The sequence below is a fragment of the Diaporthe batatas genome (genome assembly GCF_019321695.1).
Source record: "Diaporthe batatas strain CRI 302-4 chromosome Unknown Contig00014, whole genome shotgun sequence".
In the NCBI taxonomy this organism is placed as follows: Eukaryota; Fungi; Ascomycota; class Sordariomycetes; order Diaporthales; family Diaporthaceae; genus Diaporthe; species Diaporthe batatas.
The window spans coordinates 1142983-1165051 of NW_025408561.1; the positions used below are offsets into that span (position 1 = coordinate 1142983).

The 22069-nt window shown below is 55.9% G+C and overlaps 6 protein-coding genes across 6 annotated transcripts; 2 read left to right on the forward strand and 4 right to left on the reverse strand.

The window, feature by feature from the left end:
• Window positions 1–1101: 1101 nt before the first annotated feature.
• KVR01_010899 (Elongator subunit ELP3) lies at window positions 1102–2826 on the reverse strand (the record flags this gene model as incomplete). Its single annotated transcript, XM_044787859.1, has 1 exon — window positions 1102–2826. One exon carries the CDS (start codon window positions 2824–2826, stop codon window positions 1102–1104), a length of 1725 nt encoding a protein of 574 aa, XP_044640046.1.
• Window positions 2827–3268: 442 nt separating this feature from the next.
• On the forward strand, window positions 3269–5281 carry KVR01_010781 (succinate--CoA ligase (GDP-forming) subunit alpha). The gene is made up of 5 exons (XM_044786510.1): window positions 3269–3676; window positions 3807–3835; window positions 3918–4044; window positions 4112–4200; window positions 4259–5281. Exons 1-5 carry the CDS (start codon window positions 3510–3512, stop codon window positions 4846–4848), a joined length of 1002 nt encoding a protein of 333 aa, XP_044639928.1. The 5' UTR covers window positions 3269–3509; the 3' UTR covers window positions 4849–5281.
• KVR01_010787 (uncharacterized protein) lies at window positions 5235–7121 on the reverse strand. The gene is made up of 4 exons (XM_044793052.1): window positions 6368–7121; window positions 6018–6289; window positions 5310–5917; window positions 5235–5255 (listed from the first exon to the last, which is right to left on the reverse strand). The coding sequence occupies exons 1-3, from the start codon at window positions 6626–6628 to the stop codon at window positions 5743–5745; spliced, it is 708 nt and encodes a 235-aa protein (XP_044639934.1). The 5' UTR covers window positions 6629–7121; the 3' UTR covers window positions 5235–5255; window positions 5310–5742.
• A 224-nt stretch (window positions 7122–7345) lies between these two features.
• On the forward strand, window positions 7346–9884 carry KVR01_010766 (proteasome regulatory particle base subunit RPT2). Its single transcript, XM_044785365.1, has 4 exons — window positions 7346–7557; window positions 7632–7691; window positions 7820–8629; window positions 8706–9884. The coding sequence occupies exons 1-4, from the start codon at window positions 7555–7557 to the stop codon at window positions 9210–9212; spliced, it is 1380 nt and encodes a 459-aa protein (XP_044639913.1). The 5' UTR covers window positions 7346–7554; the 3' UTR covers window positions 9213–9884.
• Window positions 9885–10097: 213 nt separating this feature from the next.
• KVR01_010806 (uncharacterized protein) lies at window positions 10098–14613 on the reverse strand (the record flags this gene model as incomplete). The annotated part of the gene is made up of 9 exons (XM_044787148.1): window positions 14252–14613; window positions 14102–14157; window positions 13454–13993; window positions 13108–13378; window positions 12956–13050; window positions 12732–12877; window positions 12319–12666; window positions 12121–12185; window positions 10465–11998 (listed from the first exon to the last, which is right to left on the reverse strand). Exons 1-9 carry the CDS (start codon window positions 14536–14538, stop codon window positions 10465–10467), a joined length of 3342 nt encoding a protein of 1113 aa, XP_044639953.1. The 5' UTR covers window positions 14539–14613.
• A 3936-nt stretch (window positions 14614–18549) lies between these two features.
• KVR01_011032 (uncharacterized protein) lies at window positions 18550–21002 on the reverse strand (the record flags this gene model as incomplete). The annotated part of the gene is made up of 4 exons (XM_044785639.1): window positions 18550–19184; window positions 19255–19366; window positions 19422–20147; window positions 20205–21002. The coding sequence occupies 4 exons, from the start codon at window positions 21000–21002 to the stop codon at window positions 18550–18552; spliced, it is 2271 nt and encodes a 756-aa protein (XP_044640179.1).
• Window positions 21003–22069: the final 1067 nt, after the last annotated feature.

A 22069-nucleotide genomic window follows, 5' to 3' on the forward strand; every position in this document is an offset into this window, starting at 1 on the left:
GGATGGAGGCTTACATTTCAATTCGAGGGATTCTCACGTGGCACAGCATGCAGGTCGCAGCGTCACAAAGCTCAGCCTTGGCTCAGCCAGCCTCAAGCATGAGATCGTTTCGAGGGGAGGGAGACCAGGGTGGGTGGGAGACGCAGCCATTCGGGCCTCTGCTTCCTGACGAGGGGTGCCAACCCAGCTGGTGGTGGACGACCCAGGTGCGCGGTCAAGCCTCCGCCGGCTGAAGACAGCGATGGGACCCAAGCACGGGGCTATCGTGAGCTTCATCTTCAAGACACTCGACCTGGAAGGTCATAAGCCTTGCCCAGACGCTGGCCAGAACGCCTCAGGGTTTCGGCTGGTTCTGGAATCCATCCCCAGGTGGTATGGAATAAATATGGTTTCTAGTCAGAAGAGACCAATTTGAACAATAGCCGGAGGTGATTGGGCGGTTTGAAGAATGTTAGTGAGCAGGAGCGAGCAATCCCTGGTCACCTGGTGTGAAAGGTGAGGTTGCCGAGACCAGCAAGGTCTTGATTCGACCGGCCCATATCAGCTTGGCAAGCCACAGTGAATTGCCTAGCGCTAGGGGCAGCTTGGCCGTCCAGTTGATACAACTTCACATATCGAGGGATGGCCACTCCCAAGATAACATTTCAGAGTTCAAGAAAGATCCTGTCCTGGTAAATATTCTGATAGGGCTGCACGACAATCCAACCGCTAGCTAACTGTCCTGCTGCCTCGGCAAAGAGCCAAGCCATATCCGAATCGTTGCACAAACTTGGTGTTTCTCCATCGACAGGTTGGAGATGGGAGAGTAGTCTGAACAGCTGATCGAGACGCTGCTGTGCCACAAAATTGCAAGATAGATGCTGATGCGTAACAGTGCCACGGCGGCAAGCAGCTGTGATTACACAACCAGAGCCTCAGTCTTCGTCATTAAGAGGCCACGCGGCTCAGCCAGGCGTTCAATCGGTTTGTCTATGTTTCCATGCTCGTGCTCCCCTCTGAATGCGTGCTCCGAACGCCTTCCTTTTGACCTAGACCTTGTTGAAACGCCTCGTGGCAGATGTCGCCGAGAATGTATGAAATGCTTTTGTTTAGCGGCGCTGCTCAGTCCAGCCTGCCCGGACGGCCATCCAGCCACTTGCTCATGTAGGGCCCATCTAGCCAGTAACCGAGCTTTTTGTAATAGCTCCTCACTCCGACGCCTGAAATAACACTTATTTTGTCGCTCCCGTGCTCGTCTCTGGCTATTCTCTCCGCCTCCTCCATCAACAGGGTTCCGAAACCTTGGTGCTGAAATTTCTTGGGATCCCTGGCATGCACAGGTACTGCTGTTCCATAGACATGAAGCTCACGGACCAAACTTGTCTGCTGGCCGATAAGCTCCTCGCGGTACGTGTACTTCTCGGTGCACTTTCGTAAGCGCAGTAATCCGACGAGGATATCCTGTTTAGGGTCCTCGTAGGCGAGGAATGTCTCCCAGCCTCCGTTTGCTGTGTAGTCTCTGCGAACGAGCTCGATCTGATTGGGGCGAATCTTGTTCTTGACTTCATTGACACCAACCTCACGGGTCCGCACGTCACGACAAGTCGTGCCGAAATCCTTCATGCGGGCGAGGGCCAGTTCGCGGAGGTTTCCGTTCTCAACGCCAGAGGTGACAAGCGGCATCGGAATGTCGCGCTGAACACGGTAAATACGAGTCCAAGGTGGGATGAGCGCCAGGATACGCGCGACAAGATCTATGAGTCCGTTTGGGGTGTAGTTCTGGTAGCGGCCCGTTCGCCATAGCTCGTAGAGGCCTGTACCCCTGATGACCAAGGTTGGGTAAATCTTCAGGCCGTCAGTGCGGAATGCTGGATTTTCGAAGTATTCTCGGAACTGGTCGAGGTCGCGCTCCATCCCCACGTTTGGTAGATCGGGCATCATGTGGCTGACAACCTTGAATCCAGCGTCCTTGGCGAGGCTGAACGTCTCTGCTACCGCGGCGACAGTGTGTCCCCGATTGGTGTCTCTTGCAACATCCTCATACAGAGACTGCACTCCAATCTCCAGTCGTGTGCAGCCGTAGCGCAACATGCTCGACAGATGCGGTTGCAGGCAATAGTCCGGCCGTGTTTCGATAGTGATGCCCACGCACTTGGTATTGCTCAGTTCACCAGCCTCGACTGCCTCGTCCACGTTCGATGTCTGGTATCCGCTCAATGCATTGTGCAGTTGGGATATGAAGTCATCCCTGTACGACTCTGGAAGAGACATGAACGTGCCTCCCATGATGATGTATTCCACCTTGTCCACCGAATGCCCTAATGACTTGAGTTGATCGACACGGCCACGTGCCTGCTCAAATGGGTCGTATCTTGCTCGGATCGCTCGCATTGACGTGGGCTCGTAGCCGGTGTATGACTGGGTACTGTACTCGAAGTCGGAGTCAGGCCCTCCGGGGCAGTAGACGCAAATGTTGCCGGTATATGCAATGTGTGGGCATCGATGTGGCTTGCACATGACGGCGACAACTGCTATGCCCGATGATGTCCGGATTGGCTTTGCGACTAGCTTGGGCAGGATGTATTTTTTGTAGTGTTCGGGGACGGCGGCGATGATCGCAGTCAGGGAGGGCATGGTGTTGAGCTTGTGCTTTTTGGCGAGCCTGGAGCGCAGCGAGTTCAAGTTCAGGTCCTTCTTTGGACGCGTAGAATCCTGGGAAGCCTCATGGTCCTCTATGAGGACGTTGGCGACATCTGCGCAGCACCGGAGGAAGCGCTCGTTTTCTGGAGGAAGGTCCGCGCCTTTCTTGCGCTTCGGCTCCGTCATCGTCACCGTTGTCGTCGACATGGCGAGTGTCTTTGCATTCAGTGTCGTGCTGGAGGCGCAATATTACTACAGCTCAGACCATCCAAGAGGGGTCGTTTCTTCAAGTCGACGCACGTCGGTGGGCAGTGGAAACTGTGGGTTTGCGGCTGCAGCGCGGTGTGTCCTGCAGACCAGAATACTTGAGTAGATAGATTGCCATGTTAGTCAGGAGCTGCCCCTCGTCGAGATGGAAATTTGTTAGTGGCGATAAGCCCTGCCATGGTCGATAAGAGTTGGGGTTCCAGGGCCCCGGGCCTCGGCAGGCAGGCAGGACAGGACGGGTACTTTCGGAACCAGTCCACCAGTCAGAGAGTACCTCGCTATCACTTGCGCGAAAGAACTAGCCGTGAGGTCGATAGCTGTGAACTTGACCCACCCGGCAGCAACAAAATTGGGGACTGCAACTTGGGAGCTGGTAGCAACAGTTCGGCCAGTGCAGGGGTGAGCGTAACAGGCGAGCTCTGTCCCATCTGCCAGCAAAGTAGAGTACACTACCGCCCGTGGACCATACGGATAGGCCCTGGAATTTGAAGCTATCCCCATCTGCATCTGCATCGACAGTCTGTCTCAGCACTGTCCCTCTCTTGCATCTGAGTTCCGCCTTCTCTCTACCTTCCATTTCCCCCTCGTAACCCCATCGCCTCCACGGCTGCGGATCCTCCAAGATGCAGGCCTTCACCAGACAACTGCGACCTACCGGGTCAATCCTGCGCCAGGTCTCCAAGAGGACGTACAGCGCCCAGTCGGGCCCCTACCAGCAGACCATCGAGAATCTCAGGATCAACGGCGACACCAAGGTCATCTTCCAGGGCTTCACTGGCAAGCAGGGAACGTGAGTTGGGACTCGCATCTCTTTGCCGTCTCCTCGTCGCACGGGCTCGCAAACCTCCTGGCAGCAGCCAAGACTTGCGTGAAATATTCTCGGCAGGGCTTCACATGCTAACCCATGTTTTCTGCAACAGATTCCACGCTGAGCAGGCCATCGCATACGGTAAATCCTCATCGATAATCGTTATCGTGCTGCGGACAGCACTGCGAGGGAGAGAAGGAGGCTGACCAAGCTGTGTTCGCAGGCACAAAGGTCGTCGGTGGCACAAACCCCAAAAAGGCTGGCAGCACACACCTTGACCTTCCCGTCTTCAAGAACGTGTCCGATGCCGTCAAGGAGACTGGCGCAACCGCCACGGGCATCTTCGTCCCGTAAGGAACCGCTATCCGCCGGGAGGACTGGACGCGAGACAATTCGGCCGCTGACTTGTTGGAACAGCCCACCTCTGGCCGCCGGTGGTATCCAGGAGGCCATCGAGGCCGAGATTCCCCTGGTTGTCTGCATCACGGAAGGCATTCCCCAGCACGGTCAGTTCTGCAGAATTCCCTCACACCTCGATGCCCAAGATCTAACAATTCGCTAAAGATATGGTCCGCATCACTTCCATGCTCAAGACGCAAAACAAGACCCGTCTCGTAGGCCCTAACTGCCCTGGTATCATCGCCCCCGGCCAGTGCAAGATTGGCATTATGCCCGGCTTCATCCACAAGCGCGGTCGCATCGGCATCGTCTCCCGCTCCGGCACCCTTACCTACGAGGCCGTCAACCAGACCACCCAGGCCGGCCTCGGCCAGAGCCTTGTCGTGGGCATCGGCGGTGACCCCTTCAGCGGAACCAACTTCATCGACTGCCTCAAGGTCTTCCTCCAGGATGAAGAGACGGATGGTATCATCATGATTGGCGAGATCGGTGGTTCGGCCGAGGAGGACGCCGCCGACTTCATCCGGGCGAACAACACTGTCAACGGCGGCAAGCCCGTGGTTAGCTTCATCGCCGGTATCTCTGCGCCTCCCGGACGTCGCATGGGTCACGCTGGTGCCATCGTCAGCGGTGGCAAGGGCGGTGCCGACTCGAAGATCAAGGCGCTTGAGGCTGCTGGTGTGATCGTGGAGCGCTCGCCCGCTGGCCTGGGCAAGGCCCTCCGTGACGAGTTCGTCAGGCGCGATCTGCTGTAAAGCGTTCTCCAGATTGAGATCTCGACGACTTAAGATGAGACACCGTGGTAGTTCGCGTGGGTTGGGTTTGTAGTATAGGGAATTTTGTGGAAATGTCCACACGCGCGCGCGCACGAACCTCGCCACCAGGCCTGCATTCTCTTGTTGAGTAGAATACGGCGGGTGAGGAGGATGTGGAGCGAGAGTGCACTCGAGGCACTGGAGAGGCCCGGCTGGGCATCAGTCAATGTAGTCATACCGTGTTTGGCGGTGCGTTGCTTCTTCATGTTCGGATTTTCATAGACTGGGTGGAAGCGGCGTCAATGGGCAACTCACGCCATGCCAATGCATTTTCTCCTATGTCCATGCCGCCTGGGGCGATACACGAGCGAGCTGCAATGGTCTTAAGATTTAAACACGTACTTTACCTGCTCACATTAGTGAGAGGCCATGATCGTTCCGTGATGTCAAATACATCTTACTGTTCGGTCCTTGGTGGATCAAAGGCTGCTATAGCCAAGCGAGCTGGATCGATTTGTCTATATAGCCACTAGTCCAAGGCTGTGGGGAAGCCCGGTTAGTCGCTGCCCACGATAAATTCTGGCGTGCGTCTCACAGCCAGTCCCAAACGCCTCCGTTGTCCCTTATTTGCAGAGAAATGCATTCGCGCAAAGCAAAAGACCATTGGTAATGCTGTGGACCCAAAGCCTCAAAAGAAGGGCTTTACTCCGTTACGGCACACAAAAAATTGCCCCTTCACCCATCACCTGCCAGTGTAACTCCATTTGAATGCTGCTCGCCGCGCCCGGTACGTCCTTGGGGCACTGTCGCGGTTGTTCGAAAACCCCGGTCCTCGGGGATCTGCTGTTAAGAGATATTCGGTGCTATTTCAAATTCCTTCTCGGATGTTGGGCCTCATTGCTCGCCTAGAAGGCGGGCGGTGACGTCGCCCATGTATGCCTCCTCCATCTCGTAGTCGTCGCCACCGTTGCGGTCGATACCTACGTACTGGAAGGCCTCCACGACGGCGTCGAGATCAAATCCCATGTTGACAAAGCGGTCGACGAGGTTCTTGTTCCAGCCTTGGTACCTAATATGTCCCCGGCGGGGCCACGTTAGCACGAGAATCCAAGACATTACGGTCCTGTAGAAAGCAAGTATCAAAAAAGGCCCATGTGATCTCTACGTACTTTGCTATGTCATCCTCCTTTTTCTGTGTGGCCTTGCGCTGCAGCTGATCCGGTGGCGGTTGTGTACGAGGAGCGCCGGCGTGTTTGACCGCCCAGTCATGCGCCACGCATGAGAAGAACTCGTGATCTTCCATCATCATCTTAGCAACTTCGGCGTCTTGCGGGTCCTTGGGGTTCGGGGCCTCGAGGAGCATGCGTAGAGACAGGAGCGCCGTCTTGATGGTGCCCACCGGCGACCAGCCGCTCCCGAGAATATCAAGGCAGATGGCACCCTAGACATAAACAAAAGTGTGTGAGCAGAGCTCTCTTCTCTTACTGCCCTTGCCCAGCCTGGTGTGTTTTGGACTCACTGTCTGGCTGCTGATGTTGGGATGCCACATTTTGGTGTCGAACTTCATGACAGGCGACTTGAAGGGATACATGTCGGGGATTTGGATGTCGACTGTGTAGGTTCCGCCGGCATAGGGAGTGTCTGGGGGTCCTGGGAAGGTGCCCTTCAGATGTGTGAGGTTGCTGGGATCGACAGGCGTGGCCAGGACGCCCGAGTTGTCCTTGTCCTGCTGGATGTCGCTGAGCTCCTTGAGGATGCGGCGCTCGCGTGTGCTCGACATTGTGGAGATGGTCTGTGTTTGCTGCTGCTGTAGCTGACCAGGGGAGGCAAGGCAGGAAGAGGAAAGCAGGGTTGGCAGACGAGGTGGGCGAGCGGGTGAGGATATGATGGAGCGGGGTGTAGTCAGCCTTGTGCGATCTGGCGGAGACGACGCCCTCGTGGGTAAGTACTATGGAGGGGTCGAAGTGGGTTGCCTAGGGTGTCAAGCCCGAGGATCAGAGAAAACCACGGGATGTGGCAGTCGTTCTCGTAGTCAGTTCGCAGCAGACTAACTCACAAACCACCTGGGAGATCCGGGCCAACCTTGAAACCTGAGAGGGGCGAAGGACAATCGAATACAGTTCTGGAGTGAGGTGGGTTTGGAGGCAGATCATCCACGGCCGGCTTTGACGTTCCGAGCTTTGCTCTCTCAAGTGTTATCACCTAGTTTGGCCCAGGTCCAGACCAGTACGGATTGACGGTGACTTCATTAGGCTTTCGAGGGCACCACTGGCACAGTACGGAGACTATCAATGTACGCTCCTCTCACGCAGAGCCCACTATTCCAGATAAGTACTCTTCAAGTATATGGAGACTTAGCGCCGCACCGGCCGTACGGAGTACGTACCCGGAAGCCAGCCAGCTGAGGCAGGGGCAGCACGAGCCACGCGCTACATGCAAAAGAGCTGGCGTGTGTTGCTGGGAGCCTGATTACCTAAAGGCGACGTTGGAGCTCGACGGGATTACCACCCCGGCCTCTCGTCACTCGCAGCTTCGACCTCCCATCCGGCGACCAGCTCAGTCCATTCTGCAAGACCAAACCGCCCTCAACCCCATCGCCACAATACTGAATTCTTCACTCCTGGTAAACCTGCAGGAGATCCCCTCGATCAAATTGTTTCTGACCCCCCACTCTGACGTACGGCCTCGCGCATCCGAGTCGCGATCATGGTAAGCCGACCACAGAACGCTGCTGTGGCTGTTTCTTGCGTGCGCAACACCTACTGACTGTCTCGTCAAAACAGGGTCAGAATCAGTCTGGAATGGGCGGCGGCCAGGACGGCCGTGATGAGCAGGGAAAGAAGGTTTGTCACCATCCCTCTGCTGCTTGACTCTCAAAACGCCTGAAGTCTCGACCTACGGTGGCAATCACGCCTTTCCTAACGGTGCATCTGGCCCGCCAGCCCTGCTAACCTCATCCGCAAAACTTCAGAAGGATAAGCCGAAGTACGAGCCCCCGCCAAAGCCCACCACCCGCGTCGGTCGCAAGAAGAGAAAGCAGGCAGGCACCAGTGCCGCCGCGAAGCTCCCCGCCATCTACCCATCTCAGCGATGCAAGCTGCGACTCCTGCGTATGCAGCGTGTCCACGACCATCTACTTCTTGAGGAGGAATATGTTGAGAACCAGGAGCGTCTGAGGAAGGCCAAGGCTGCGAAAGATAGCAACGCCCCACCTGCTGCCGATGACGCCGCCGACCGCAACGCCGACGAACGTGGCCGTGTCGATGACATGCGAGGAAGCCCGATGGGTGTTGGAACCCTTGAGGAGATGATCGATGATGACCATGCCATCGTTTCCAGTACCACGGGCCCCGAGTACTACGTGAGCATCATGAGCTTCGTCGACAAGGATCTGCTCGAGCCGGGCGCCAGTGTTCTCCTTCATCATAAGACCGTCAGCATTGTCGGTGTCCTGACCGACGACACCGACCCAGCGGTTAGCGTGATGAAGCTCGACAAGGCCCCTACGGAGTCGTACGCGGATATCGGTGGTCTGGAGCAACAGATTCAAGAAGTCCGAGAGTCGGTGGAGTTGCCCTTGCTGCATCCCGAGCTTTACGAGGAGATGGGTATCAAGCCCCCCAAGGGTGTCATCCTGTACGGTGCTCCGGGTACTGGAAAGACGCTCTTGGCCAAGGCAGTGGCGAACCAGACCTCGGCGACTTTCCTGCGTATCGTCGGCTCCGAGCTGATCCAGAAGTACTTGGGTGATGGCCCGAGGTTGGTCCGACAGCTTTTCCAGGTCAGTAAAGGCGACCCTCCCGTCTGGTTATCCTCCATGTCTGTTCAGTATAATATTAAAATTACCTGACACGCAGGTTGCTGGAGAAAACGCACCTTCAATTGTCTTCATCGACGAGATTGACGCCATTGGAACAAAGCGTTACGAATCCACGTCGGGTGGCGAGCGAGAAGTGCAGCGAACCATGCTCGAGCTTCTCAACCAGCTTGATGGTTTTGATGACCGTGGCGACGTCAAAGTTATCATGGCCACCAACAAGATCGAAACCCTGGATCCTGCCCTGATCCGGCCCGGCCGGATCGACCGCAAGATTCTCTTCGAGCCCCCAGACCAAAACACCAAGCGCAAGATCTTCCATCTGCATACGTCCAAGATGAACCTTAATGAGGACGTGGACCTGGAAGAGTTCATTGCGCAAAAGGACGATCTCTCGGGTGCCGACATCAAGGCCATCTGCTCAGAGGCTGGTCTGTTGGCCCTGCGGGAGCGGCGTATGCGCGTGCAGATGTCCGACTTCCGATCTGCCCGAGAGAGGGTGCTCCGGACGAAGCAGGAGGGTGAGCCAGAGGGCCTGTATCTATAAGTGTAGGCGGTTGTACTGTTACGACTAGGGGAACGCCGGTGATTCCGGCTGTGAAGGTGGCTGAGAGCAAGGGGGGGAAGGGCAATCGGGACAGATGAATAGATGGATGGCATTGACCATGATAATGACGTCCACGTGAAGAGGCTACTCGAGCAACTGTGCCCTGTGCATTGTGTGCATTGGCAAGTGATGCCTGGCAAAATGATCTCGCCTGACGCCCTGGGCTTGAGCGCCCCTGTGGTGATTCAACCTCGATAATCAGTTGCTTGAGCGAGAGCGAGTCTCTGCTCGTAAACCGTCTGCTTATAGAATATTTACGTATATGCTAACACTAAATTATCAGAAAGAACATCTTCCAGGTAGGGCAACACTAGTCACATCGACCTGCTGACTCGATCCTGGCGCAAGCCTCCACACTTCACGACAACCTCATCCTGCCCCACTCCTTTACGATGACGGTATGGATCTGAGCCCAGAGATGAGAGCCTGCTCTCATGTCTCAAATTCCCAATCTCTGCTGACTACCTTGCCAAGGTAGGTCTTCCCTGGACGCTTTTCTCCAACCCGACGCCCAGCTCCTGTCGGCTGTCTTGGGGAGCCTCAACACCGCGGCCTCTCATGTATCCGTCTTCGTGGCTTAGTTGGTTAAAGCGTCGGTCTCATAGAATTGACTCGCCGGTCCACCGGTGAGAGATCCGAAGGTCGTGAGTTCGAGGTAAGAGAACTTGTACGCAAGGCTGTGTAAGGATCATATAGTTAACAGTATTGTCTAGTCTCACCGAGGACATTTGTAAACGGTTCTTTTTGTTGAATTAATTTCTTTTGTACTGACATGTGATTCATGGTATGAGTTCCTCTTGGTCAAGAGGGGTGGGTAGTTGATAAAGATTAGGTTATTTTGTTTAAGTAAATGTGTTCTTGAGATGTTGATCTGCTCGTGTCAACTGTTGGCGGAAGAATCAACATTGGAAGAGCTCACCAGGGCATTTAACTTAAAAACTACGGCTTGTATTGCCCTGATAGATTTCCGAATCCTTTTCTTCAGAGGTCCGATTGTATCGGTTGTATCGTGCACAGTCTTCAATCTATACATACCGCTGCAGGAAGCAGGGGGGAAAGCCTGGACTATCTCTGTTGTATTGATTCTTGGAATGAGCCACGACTGAAGCCCTGGTGGTGGGTATACTATGTGACCAGTTGAGCCGCTGCAAGGCAGAAAAGAGCCCCAGTGACTTTCTAAAAAGACAAATAATTACCAAGCCCATCGAGCCATCAGTCCTGTGGGCCACTTGCGCACAAAGAACTTGCGCCACTCATCCATCAACAGGATGCCAAGTCCAAAGGTCATCGGAAGGAACCAGTACTCGACAGGAACCTCGGCCGTCGAAAGCACCTCCTGTAGCCTGGGGATGTACAGCCAGAAGAAGGCCATGGCTAGGGAGAAGAGGATTGAGGGGAAGAGCCACACGTTCCGGGATCTTCTGTTAAACAACGGCGGGTGCTGCACGATAGAGAGGCGGCGCGTCCTGACGGACATGAGGTTGAACCACTGCATGACGACAAGAGTTATGAAGTAGATGGAGCTGGCTACGTTCAGCTTGTCGGTATAGTAGTCCGTGTCGATACCGGCAGGTTCGCCGAAGCCGAACCACAAACTGGAAAAGGGTATGCCCGAGCGCTCGAGGTACCAGTAGCTCATGGCGAAGGAGGCGGCCGTCTCCACGATGCCGACGAAGCCGTACGACTGTACGATGAGCTTCCAATCCACGAGACGGTCCACACCGACGACGCGGGGCGGCCTCAGGAGCACGTCGGCCTCGGGCTTCTCGTACGCCAGCGACGTGGCGGCCAGGCAGTCAGTGAAGCAGCAGATGACGATCATGAGGAAGCTGCTGAGGACCTGGGGCAGGCCGAAGGCGACGTTGGTGAAGACGGGCCAGAATTCGGAGAAGCTTCCTGCGGGCAGCAGGTAGGCAATGGTCTTCTTGAGGTTGTCGAACATCATCCGCCCGTACCGCACAGCCTCTACAACACTGCTAAAGCTCTCCAGCAGCACCATGTCGGCAGCCTCCACCGCGATGTCGGACCCGGAGCCAACAGCAATACCCACGTCTGCCGCCCGCAGCGCAGGTGCGTCGTTGACACCGTCGCCCGTCATTCCCACGACCAGGCCCCGCCCTTGCAGCTCTCGAACGATGCGTAGCTTCTGCTCGGGCGTCGTGCGCGCGAACACGACCTCGGTGTACGACCTGATCAGCTCGTCCCACTGAGACTCGTTCATGGCCATGAGGTCTGATCCCGTAACCACGATGGAGGTCGGCCGCGGCTGATCCTCGAAGCGGACCATCTTAGCCTGCCCTTCGCCGGTGTTGAGGTCGGAAGGATGTGCCAGTGGGTTCCGGCCGAGATCTGCGGCGGTCCTGACGGATCCCGGATCGCTGCTGATGATGCCGCATTCCGACGCGATCGCCTGCGCTGTCAGTGCAAAATCGCCCGTCACCATGAAGATGCGAATACCCGCACCGCGCAGGGCCTGAACCACGCCTGGGATCTCGGGCCTCGGCGGGTCCTGGATCGCCACGAGCCCGACAAGAGTAAGGCCTGACTTGGACTGGTCCGTCATCTCCTTCTCGAACGCCGAGGACAGAGGGGAGGTCTTCAAAGAGGAGCGAGATAACGTCTTGTGGGCAAGGAGGAGCACTCGGCGACCCCGTGCTGAATATTCTGCCTGTGCTTCCTCAATCTTGGCTTTGGCGGCATCGGTCATGAGGTGGGAGGCCCCGGTTCTTCCGATGTAGTATTTGCAGCGCTCAATGAGTCTGTCAGGCGCCCCTTTTATCGTGAGCAGCCTGTATCATGTCAAAGTCAGCTGTGCTCGTCTAGAAGCCAGAAGTATGCATGTACTTACAGGTCACTGGGCTCAAACACCGATGCGACATCGAGAGGCATTGCGTCGGTCTTGCCGTCGGGATGCTGCAAATGTTGAATTAGTATATACATGCGGCTTTCGATTGATAGTACTTGGGGATTTCGACCCGAGGAATCTTGCCGTGAAGGCCGCATTGGGCAGAGGGCCCAGGACAAATGGGTTGGGTGCAACACTTACAGCCAGACTGAGGACCCTAATCATAAACTTGTTCTTACTGTTGAAAGCCAAGTCGAATTTGGTGTGCCAGCATCTCTTCATCTCGGAAATGGGTCCGAGATACTCAGAAAAGCGAAGAATGGCAGTGTCGGTAGCATCACCATGTACCTTCCGCTGATCCAGAGGCAGCTTTCTGGTCTGGGCATCGAATTCAGCAGCATTGCAGAGACCAGCGATTGTCTTGAGCTGGTCGATCGCGTTTCCTGCAAAGTTTCCGTCTATGTTTCTTTCTGCTATGAGGGTATCTCTGACATTGTCGGCTGTCATCTTTTCCAGGCCCACGAAGCAGTCCGTGACGACCATTTGGTTCTGTTAATTGAGTCATACAAGTCAGCGATGACTTTGAAGCATCATGGCTCAGGACATAGACGTACCGAAGTAAGTGTTCCAGTTTTGTCTGAGCAAATGACACTCACAGCACCCAAGGTCTCCACTGTCTTGAGCGATTTGCACAATATGTTGTTCTTCCGCATCATATTTGCGCTTATTGTCAAGCTCGCCGTCAGAGCAACGGGCAGACCTATGTCACGCCGGGTTTAGCAATTCCGAAGAGAGATAAATGAAGAGAACACCGTGCAGAACAACACAGAGTCCTTACCTTCAGGAATGAAAGCAACTGCCACGGACACACACCCTACTATAAGTGTAGGGACATTTATCCAATCAGGATAAGTTGTTCGCAACCAAGCAGCCCTGACAGAGAAGTGATCAGCTAATACTCGATGGACAATTTTGGACAGCATAGCTTACCATAAAACAATCACGATGATGATCATGAGGATCATTATAGAGCAGATGATCCAAACAAAGCTCAGTATCTCCTTTTCCAGAGTCGACAGCCCGACCTTGGGCTCATTTGTAAGTTTCGCGATCTGTCCAAACACAGTCTTGTTACCCGTTGACACAACTATTCCGGTACAACTGCCGGACACACAGTGTGTTCCTTGGAGGCCGATGTTTCTCGTCTCCAGGTAATTCGGGTCAGTAGAGTCGACAGTGGCCGCCAGCGGGACAGATTCACCTAGAATAGGGAAAAGTCAGCTACAAATGATTGATTCATCTCTTCCAGTTGTGCCTCCAGCGTGACAGCACTTACCCGTAAGAATAGAGCGATCAAACTTGGTATCAGACGAGACCTTAATGAACCTAACATCCGCAGGTAGTTTGTTCCCAGCACTGACAAGCAGCACATCACCGGGGACGAGCTCCGCCGCGGGAAGCGATGCCCGGGCACCGTCACGTACGACCTGGCAATGCTCAGGCAGCATGGTTTTGATGCTGGCCATGACACGGCTCGAGCTCCAATCCTGCCACATGTTGAAGCCGGCCTGGATGAAGAAGACGGCCAACAGCACGATTGCGAGGGCCAGGTTTGCCTGCGCAGGCGGGTCGCCCAGGGGCCGCCACGCGATGAAGACGAGCACCGAGGCCACGACCAGTACCGAACCGAAGCCCTTGAAGAAGTAGCCCGCGGTTGTCTTGAGCCGGTGTGTCTTTGGGGGTGACGGCGCGTTCTTGCCGTACTTTGTCAGGCGGCGCTTGACTTGTTCTTCGGAGAGGCCGTGACTGTCGGACACGTTTAGTCGCTGGGTGAGTTCATGGGTTTGTATTATATGCCAGTCCAGGTCGGCGAGGTCTGTGTGAAGAATGTGAGCACACTGAACTTTTGCCTCATAGACCCGAGGAGCGCACATAAAACCCCAATCTAACCACCACACTTCATGAAAGTCAACGAGCGACTTACCCTCGATAGCCGCATTATTCTTATCCTTAGCCTTCGCGTCGTCGAGATCAATTGATCTGTGTGGTCAAAAAGTCAGCTCCGCCACAAAATAGAGCGAAGCAGACCTAAGAGACAGAACAGATTGCTCTCGGCATAGCAACAACGGCTTACAAGGTTCGGTATTGAATCGGCAGAGCAGCACTGGGGTCCTGGCGCCTGCTCGCGGGCCGGATGGACATGGAGTCCTCCGAAATTGCTGTCGACTGGCGAGCGAGTTGAGGGCGCCTGCTGCCGGCTGCCATTGTGGCATGGCGGCCGTGATGGTGACCGGCGCCGCCACCGCCAACTGCCGCCTCCTCATCTTTGAAGCGGAGACGCTCTGTTGTGGCCGGCTCAGCCTCGTCATTCTCTGCCATGGTAAGGTATGTTTTGTAACTCCGAGCGACGGGCGAGGACATGAGAAGGAGGAGGAGGAAGAGGATTAGAAGAAGGAGAAGAAGAAGAGGGAAGAGTGCAGAAGGTGTAAGTGTTACTCTTGCAGGTTGACGGGAAATCTACAGAAGTCGGGCAAGGGCTTTATACTCCAAAGAAGCAGGAGGAGGCTGCTACTCATTTCACAACGAGGAGGCTTGGATAAGGTAGCGGATGGAGTAATCATTAGCCAACAAAGAACCAAAAATAAAATTACGCGCAAAGCCCCCGTCGACTCTCGTTCCACCCAGGTCACGATGGTGCTGGGGAAATGTCTCCCGGCATGCCATACTAGTTCATCATGCCGGTACTCGTCCTTTCTAGCCCTAGGCATGTGGTCTTCTCTCTGGCTGGAAACCAACCTCCTCCGTGTTTCGACCACCGTGTGGCTCCTTTGATAATTTCAGGATTGTGTGCCGGCACCAAGGGGAAGGAAATTGGCGCATAACGGTCTTTGCGGTGGGGACGGGAACCAGTTACTATGCAAGTCTGTTCATCACATGTGGACTAGCTAGGTAGAGTCAGAGCAACTGGCGTGGAACGAGCTGGACACTCGGGGGGGTCCTCATGGCGCAAAGGGCACTGGCACGTGTGCACAAGGTTGACTCGAGCTTACGATTTGACTATACTGTAGGCGTGGTGTCTGCTGTGCTCTGATACTAAGCTGATCTGGGAGAAGGGAAGATGGCCAAGATAGGCATTCCGGCGGTGGGAGGCCGCCTGCTCACAGTGCCGTGATCAGAGGGGCCAATGCTGCTGTGGCGATGCATGCAAAGACAGAACAAAGCACAATATGAGATCATTTTTCTTCGACACGGGATGGGGTGGCCGTTGAAGGAGGAGCAGAAGGGAGAAGGGGGGGGGGCGCCAGATGCGGGCATGGGCTGGCGAACAGAAGCTACGGGGGTGTGGTATTGGGAATTGGAGATAGTCTGAAGTCTCTTTGGACAATTCCGCACTGTTGCTTGAAAATGCCGCAGAGAGCTAGGTAGGGCGGGTTTGGAGAAGGGAAACTGAGGGAAGGGAAGTCATGGTAGAGGAATAACAAGCGGTCAGAAATCGCGCATAGCAAAGGATACGGAGGCCAGGGTTGGGACTGATATCTGGATTCTTGGGGTTTACAAAGAGGGGGGGATTCGGAGCCGGCCTCTTGACTTACACAGCCTCACAGCCTCACCAAGGCTAGCCACCTTCAACCAAGCACAGGTGCTGCTGCTGCTCTTGCTCTGACCTGACCTAGCATTCCTGCACTGCACCTGGGGTTGAGCACCATTGAGATGTGAGATGTGAGACGTGACTAGCAAAACATCTGCTGGCCCCGGCTCGCAAATGTTTTTTTTTTTTTGACACGATTTCCACGATTCGCGCCACCCACTCGGAACCACGCCATAGCGTTGCAACATGCCGCCCGTACTGCAGCTGCCCGTCAAGCACACACCCACACCCACACCAGTCAGAGCCCTGAGCATATTTACTGGGGCTTCAAACGATAAGCTCAGAGCTGCTGCGGTGAAAATAAGGCCTTGATGCTTATACAGGCTGGCGCGGGAACCACAAACTATCCTGTACTCTCTCCTCATCCTCCTCCTCCTCCTCCTCCTCTTCCTCCTGCTGCTGCTGCTCCCATTTATGTCTTGGCCAAGGCACAGCCCTCGGGACAGTGTGGGCGGATGGAATGGATGACCGGTTGTTGGGTCATGGAGTATGGCACCCCGTCATGTCTGCCGTGCTGCTGCCAGCCAGTCAGTCACAGCGCAGGCTGCATGAGGCTGTCCCACGCAGCCTCCTCATCTCAACCCCCTTGCTGCCATCACGGCTTTCCCAGTACGGACTCAAGCCAGAGGCCTCCTCACGTCTCCACCTCCACCACCCCTCCCGATGCCCAGGAGCGAGCAAGATCCTTCATTCTCATGGCTAGTTCCGCAAATCAACCTCACCGTCACTATCCGAGATTGTTGCATGATGAGGTACGACAACCTGCACTGCCTTCCTCACCTCTCTCGCATCCTCCCAATCCAATCCCCAGAGTCAGTAGCCACGGCTGCGCCAAGAAGGTAAAGGAGACCGATGTCTATGGAGACGGATCGCGCGGGCCCACGATAGGAGTGAGTCGACCCGAGTGTAGCAGTGCGCGCAGAGGAAAAACCTGCCCGCCTCCTGCCCTCTCCCCTTCTCCCAGGCCGTGCTTCTTGAAACCCAGCCAGCCAGCCCACCCGCTGTGTAAAGCCAGCCAAGCCCACGCGCTCGTGTGCCCAGCAGAGGTGAATAGGACCCTCCCTGCCTGCGTCAGTCTCGTCGTCAGAAGTGCCCAGGTGGTCAAGCTGCATCGCACCACCTGCGCAGACGCGGCGTGACCCTGCCAAACTCTCACTCACCTCCTTCTCTTATCAAGCTCACATGCACACAGCATATCCCGAGAGCTTTAGGACGTGGTGGGATGCGCTGCAGTGCCTCGCCACATGTGCTTCTTTCCCCAATCACGTCTTCCTTCAGGCCAACGGGCGAGGAGCCCAGCCGCGCGCACATCAGCCACAGGCACAGCGAGAAACTCGTCACCAGCCCAGGATGAAGCGGCCGAGGAGCATAGATGGGAATGCATGATCCCCATCACACCGGCACAACTCATCTCACGCACCTCACGAACACACAGCATGGCCCGAACCAGCCACCCTGCCCCAAACACGGTCGGACCGTGACCGTCGCCCTTTCATCCGCCAGGCACCATTTATGTATAGCCGGCACGAAATGCAACAAATAGACACAAGGTGATATGTGCACTCTTTTTGGGGGGTTGCGAGGGCAATGCGAGGGCACTGGTCAAGGAACGGCCACTCGGCCACTACGCCTTCTCGTCTTCACGCCATTCCCAACACAAATCACTGGCAATGGACAAGGCAGTCAAACCAGCGGACTTCACTTACACAGGACAAGGAGCGTTTGCAAGTCTAATGGTATATCTCTCTTTCTCTCTCTGTGTGTGTATGTGTGTCTTCTCTCGCTTGGCTGTTCAATAGGCAGCGAGGCAAACAGACCGGATGGATAATGAAACGGGCCCATTCTCAAGCCTCGTGGCACGTTACCGGCTCTCCCTGCAACCAGGCGGTCAGTCTAGTTAGCTTGAACCAGGTAGCCTTTCCACCCATCACATCTCTCTCCTTTCCAGCCACTTGAGTCCTGGGACAGGTTCCAAGAAAACTCTCACCATCGTCCGAGACTAAACAAGAACAAATTCCGCTGCCGATTACCTGACCAAGAGGCGAGGACCAGTTTCACTGCCCGATTTCTGGATCCTGCCACAACCAATACGGATGCAAGTTGACCTGAAATAATAGAACTAACAACTGATGAGGCAGGCCAGCAGGCGAGCCCGCGAGTCTCAAGAGAGAAGGGGGATGCGGCCGAGGCCGAACGGGAAGGGGAACCTAAACACCTTTGCTTTGCTTAAACGACCAAAATTCAACCGACCCACCATCGATGCTGTATGTTTCCGTTGTTGTGGGCAAAACTAAAGTTCGATGGGATTCTCGAGTCCGTACCCGTGCGCTCCTGCGCTATCCCTCGCACTGCCAGTGTCCCAGTCTATGATGATGCATTTGATGCTTCGTGCGAATGTTGAAGAATTCAATTTGCCGTCTTTCCACCCAATGCCTTGACGCCGCTCAATGGACGTTACATAATCGTCCTTGTTCCTCTCACACACACAATTTTTTGGGGGGTATCATAATCGCCGTCATTCCTGTTCTCTGGCTAGGACTAGGGCTGATCTCGCTCAAGTGGTCGTCTCTTGTGACCATCATCATCTTTCCGCCGGCAGCACACAGTTATTTTGTGTTCACCGTGCCGTGCAGAAGTAATTCTCCGATGTATCGCTCCCGGCCCTCCTCATTACGCCGAACGACCATTGCGCAGAATGGCAAGTGGCCGGTCAGGCAGCAAAGCAGTCCAAAGGTACTGCTGAGGTTGGTCGTGACTGGTATCCGGCATGGGGCGAGAAGTCGTTATGGCGCGGCAGGACTACTGCGACTTGATCCGCCACCGTTGTCACTGCCATCCACTTGGTCTCTAAGGTGTACAGCACCAGTGAGACCATCTAGTCGAAGTGGAGCAGTGCTGGCGCTCGGCCGGGCAGGGCTCATGTCCATCGCGTCAGTCGCTTCTGGGCCTTGGTATCCAGGACCTTGTCCCACTGCCGCTGCTGCCGGCTGGGTGCCGTTTGTAAGTGCGAGTCCTGCTGCCCAAGGTTGATTTTGAGGTTGCCACATCATCGACGGGACCTGTGATGGTGCTGGAGGAGGCGGCGGGATGATGCTGGCGTCCAGGCTTGCGCCGGATACACCTGTGTTTGGCCCGACCAGAGGTGCTGCGTCAATCACCATCTCAGTCCCGTCATCAAGTCCGTCGTCGTCGTCAACTACGTCTCCTTCTTGCTCGTCAAAGCCTGCATCGGGGTGGGCATGCCCTGTGGGCGCAAAAGGTGGATAGTTGGCTGCAACTTGGGCGTGGCGCGGGAACCCTGTTGGTGTCCCGTCGCGGAGGTGGGCGAATGCCGAGTCGGTGTTAAGATGACGGCGCAGGTTGGACACGCCCTGGCCAGAGAAGACGCAGAACACGTTGCGCTGGTGATCTGTGAACTCTAAAGGTATGTCGTTAGTCAGCGAATCGCGCAGATGCAACGTCAATTGGCGAATCGCGCAAGAGCTTACCTGGTGGCGCGTCGCGACAGAACTGTTCGAGATCCTGCCTCAGGAAAGCCTGTACGCCCGTGAGACTGAGATGTGTCAACCTCGGACAAGAATTGAGAAGCTTGATGATGCTCTGTATCCCGTGTCAGTACCAGGCCTGAGAATCCAAGGCTCGATGGGGTAAATACCTTGAGTGTAAGCTGCGTACAGTAGCTCAAATGTACTCGTTCAAGGCTGCTGCCGCTCGAGTAAGGTTCTCCTATGTTCCTCCCATCTGCGTCCCGGCGTTGGCGGAGTCTTTGATTGGCCTTGGCAAGCGCATAAACGGACACATCGGTGATGTTACTGCATTTCACGAGACCAATCCTCTTGAGCTTTGGGAGGACAGCCAGTCTGGTGACAGATTCATCCGTGAGATTCAGGCAACAGCCCAGGTCAATATACCTGATGCGATTGCAGAAGTGGACCAGACGCTTGACAGCCTCGTCGGTCAGGTTCACGCAGTGGCCGAGGTGGACATAATGCAAGTTCTTGCCGAGCTTCGAGATGGAGAAGACGGCTTGGTCGGTGATGTTGCGACATTTTGCGAGAACGAGGTTTCGAAGACGAGGGGCGGCATCAATAATCTTCTCAACAGCACGGTCGGTGACCCTGGCACAGGACGTCAGGTCGAGGATGCGAAGGTGGTCAAAGACCATCCCTGGCGGTAGGGAGAGGAAGGCGCTGTCGTCCACGAGCTCACACATTGCCAGGCGGAGCTCTCGGAGAGAGTTGCCCTTTGCGAGGAGGTTGGTGACGGGAGCGTTGCCAACCAGCTTGCACTGATGCAGGTCAATCTCAAGGATGTTGGGGCAGTGCTCGGCAAAGGCAAGCACGGCCTCGTCGGACATCTGGCCGCAGTCGTTCAATTTGAGCTGTGGCAAGTGTGTTAGCAGGGTTCAGGAGGAGAGACAGGCGGAGGCCGGGCATACCCTCTTCAGGTACCTGCAATTCTGGGCGAGGAGGACCAGAGACTCATTGGAGATCTTAGTGCAGTTGGATATGTTGAGGCCCTGCAGGCGCTTGCAGTGCTCGGCAATGACCTTGATAGACTCCTCGGTGATCTCCTCGTCGCCCGAGATGTCCAGGGCCATGAGGTGAGAGCTGTTTGTGACGAGCGGGATCAGACCGCCATCGGTCAGGCCCTTGCAGTTGGTGAGGGTCAGCCTCTCGACGCGGTTGCAGACAGCCAGGGCCATGACGCTGCCGTCATTAACTGCATCGGCGAGCGAGGCCAGGTTAAGGCGTTTGATGAAATCAGCATAGGCGTAGTAAGGCTGGGGGAGGCTGAGGGTGCTGCAGATCATAGTGTGCTTGTGCCACGAGGTGCAAGCCGGGCGGTGCCAGAGCAGGTCGACGGCATTCCTGGACCATCGCTTGCATGTGAGCATGACATGGCGCAGGTCGGAGGCAGCAGAGAGCTTTGAGAAGATCTGGATGAGGATTTCGTTGGGCAGGCGCTGCACGGAACTGAGGCATTCGTATTCATCGGTCACCTGCATGTCTTGCAGGTTGGGGACTCCCAGGGAGGACTCGGAGTCGTTACCGTTGTGATAGAAATCGGACTCCTCGTACTCGGCCGGCTGGGGAGAGCTTGCGGACGAGGTCGACCGAGAGTCCTGGTTCTCCTCGACTTCCTGGGAAGGGGGCACCGGGGTCCCATTGCCGCTTGCTTCGGCAGCAGCCTCAGCCCGCGCCATCGCGTCGAGCGAAGGCGGTTGACTCGCCATATCGTATTGAGGGCCAGTGGGTATTGTGGTGCGTCAGAACATCCGCGGTGGATGGTTGGGGGGGGGGGGGAGACTCGATGGGTGTTCGCGGCTGTCCTCGAGGACGATCGGACTGGGGTTCGGTCAGACAGTCGGAGTGAAGTGGCGCGGAGGCGTGGAGGGTTGGAGGGTTGGAGGCGTGGTGTCGTTGAGTGGGTTGTGCGTTGTGCGTTGTGCGTGGGCGGACGGGCGGGCGTGGGTGTGATGTGATTGTCGTGCGTGGTGCGACGAGATGCGACGACGGGCGGGTGCGGCAGTGGTCAAGAGAGGATAAATTGCTGTGCCCACAGGAAGGATGATGTCCTCAGCCGGTAGACGTAATTGCCAAATGGGTTGGATGGGCCCGATGGGCGAGGGGCAGGTTTGGGCCGGGCTGGGGCGGGTCGAGATGACAGTGACAGTGCGGTGAGGTGAGGGTCGAGGCGGGGGGCAGGGCGGATTGGGATGACGGGGTTGTGGATGTTGATGGCGGATTGAGGCGGAGATGGAGATGAAAATGGATCTGCTGGGTTCCAAGTTGGGCACGGGTCAGGCAGGCTGGTCCAAGAAGGGGGGGAGGGGGTGTGTGTGCTGTTGACATGGGCAGAGAACACACAGCAACCCTGGAACGGGGGCAGGTACGGGAGTACCGTAGGTACCGTAGGCGCTGGGAGAGGGAGGAAACACGCCGGGCGAGGCTAACAACGGGGGCACCACTACTGCGTGCTATACGTCTAAGTACTTAGGTACCCAGGTACTTTAAGATGCTGACGGAGCGTTGCTGCATTGCTGACGGGTGGGGTTTTGGCCCCTTCGTCCTTCGACGATGAACCACACGGCCACTGGCGGATGAAACAGCCTTCAGGACAGGATTGGTGGACAAAGAAGTGTCATGTGCTGTGGTTAACCAAGCCGAAAAGGCGGCATGTCGGCCGAGTCAATATTGGCAGACAAGCGGCTCGGACGGGGTTGATCATGGAAGCCCCTGGGACTCGAGATGCGGAGGCTGGATCAAGGGTGACTGACGGACGGTCTACTGAACTCCAGTG

Coding starts and splice junctions, on each gene's coding strand:
- KVR01_010781 (XM_044786510.1), top strand. CDS start 3,510: ATGCAGGCCTTCACCAGACAACTGCGACCTACCGGGTCAATCCTGCGC. Junction 3,677..3,806: donor TTCACTGGCAAGCAGGGAAC/GTGAGTTGGGAC, acceptor TTTCTGCAACAG/ATTCCACGCTGAGCAGGCCA. Junction 4,045..4,111: donor GCCACGGGCATCTTCGTCCC/GTAAGGAACCGC, acceptor TTGTTGGAACAG/CCCACCTCTGGCCGCCGGTG.
- KVR01_010787 (XM_044793052.1), bottom strand. CDS start 6,628: ATGTCGAGCACACGCGAGCGCCGCATCCTCAAGGAGCTCAGCGACATC. Junction 6,290..6,367: donor CCAACATCAGCAGCCAGACA/GTGAGTCCAAAA, acceptor GTTTATGTCTAG/GGTGCCATCTGCCTTGATAT. Junction 5,918..6,017: donor AAGGAGGATGACATAGCAAA/GTACGTAGAGAT, acceptor GGGACATATTAG/GTACCAAGGCTGGAACAAGA.
- KVR01_010766 (XM_044785365.1), top strand. Junction 7,692..7,819: donor GTGATGAGCAGGGAAAGAAG/GTTTGTCACCAT, acceptor GCAAAACTTCAG/AAGGATAAGCCGAAGTACGA. Junction 8,630..8,705: donor TGGTCCGACAGCTTTTCCAG/GTCAGTAAAGGC, acceptor CCTGACACGCAG/GTTGCTGGAGAAAACGCACC.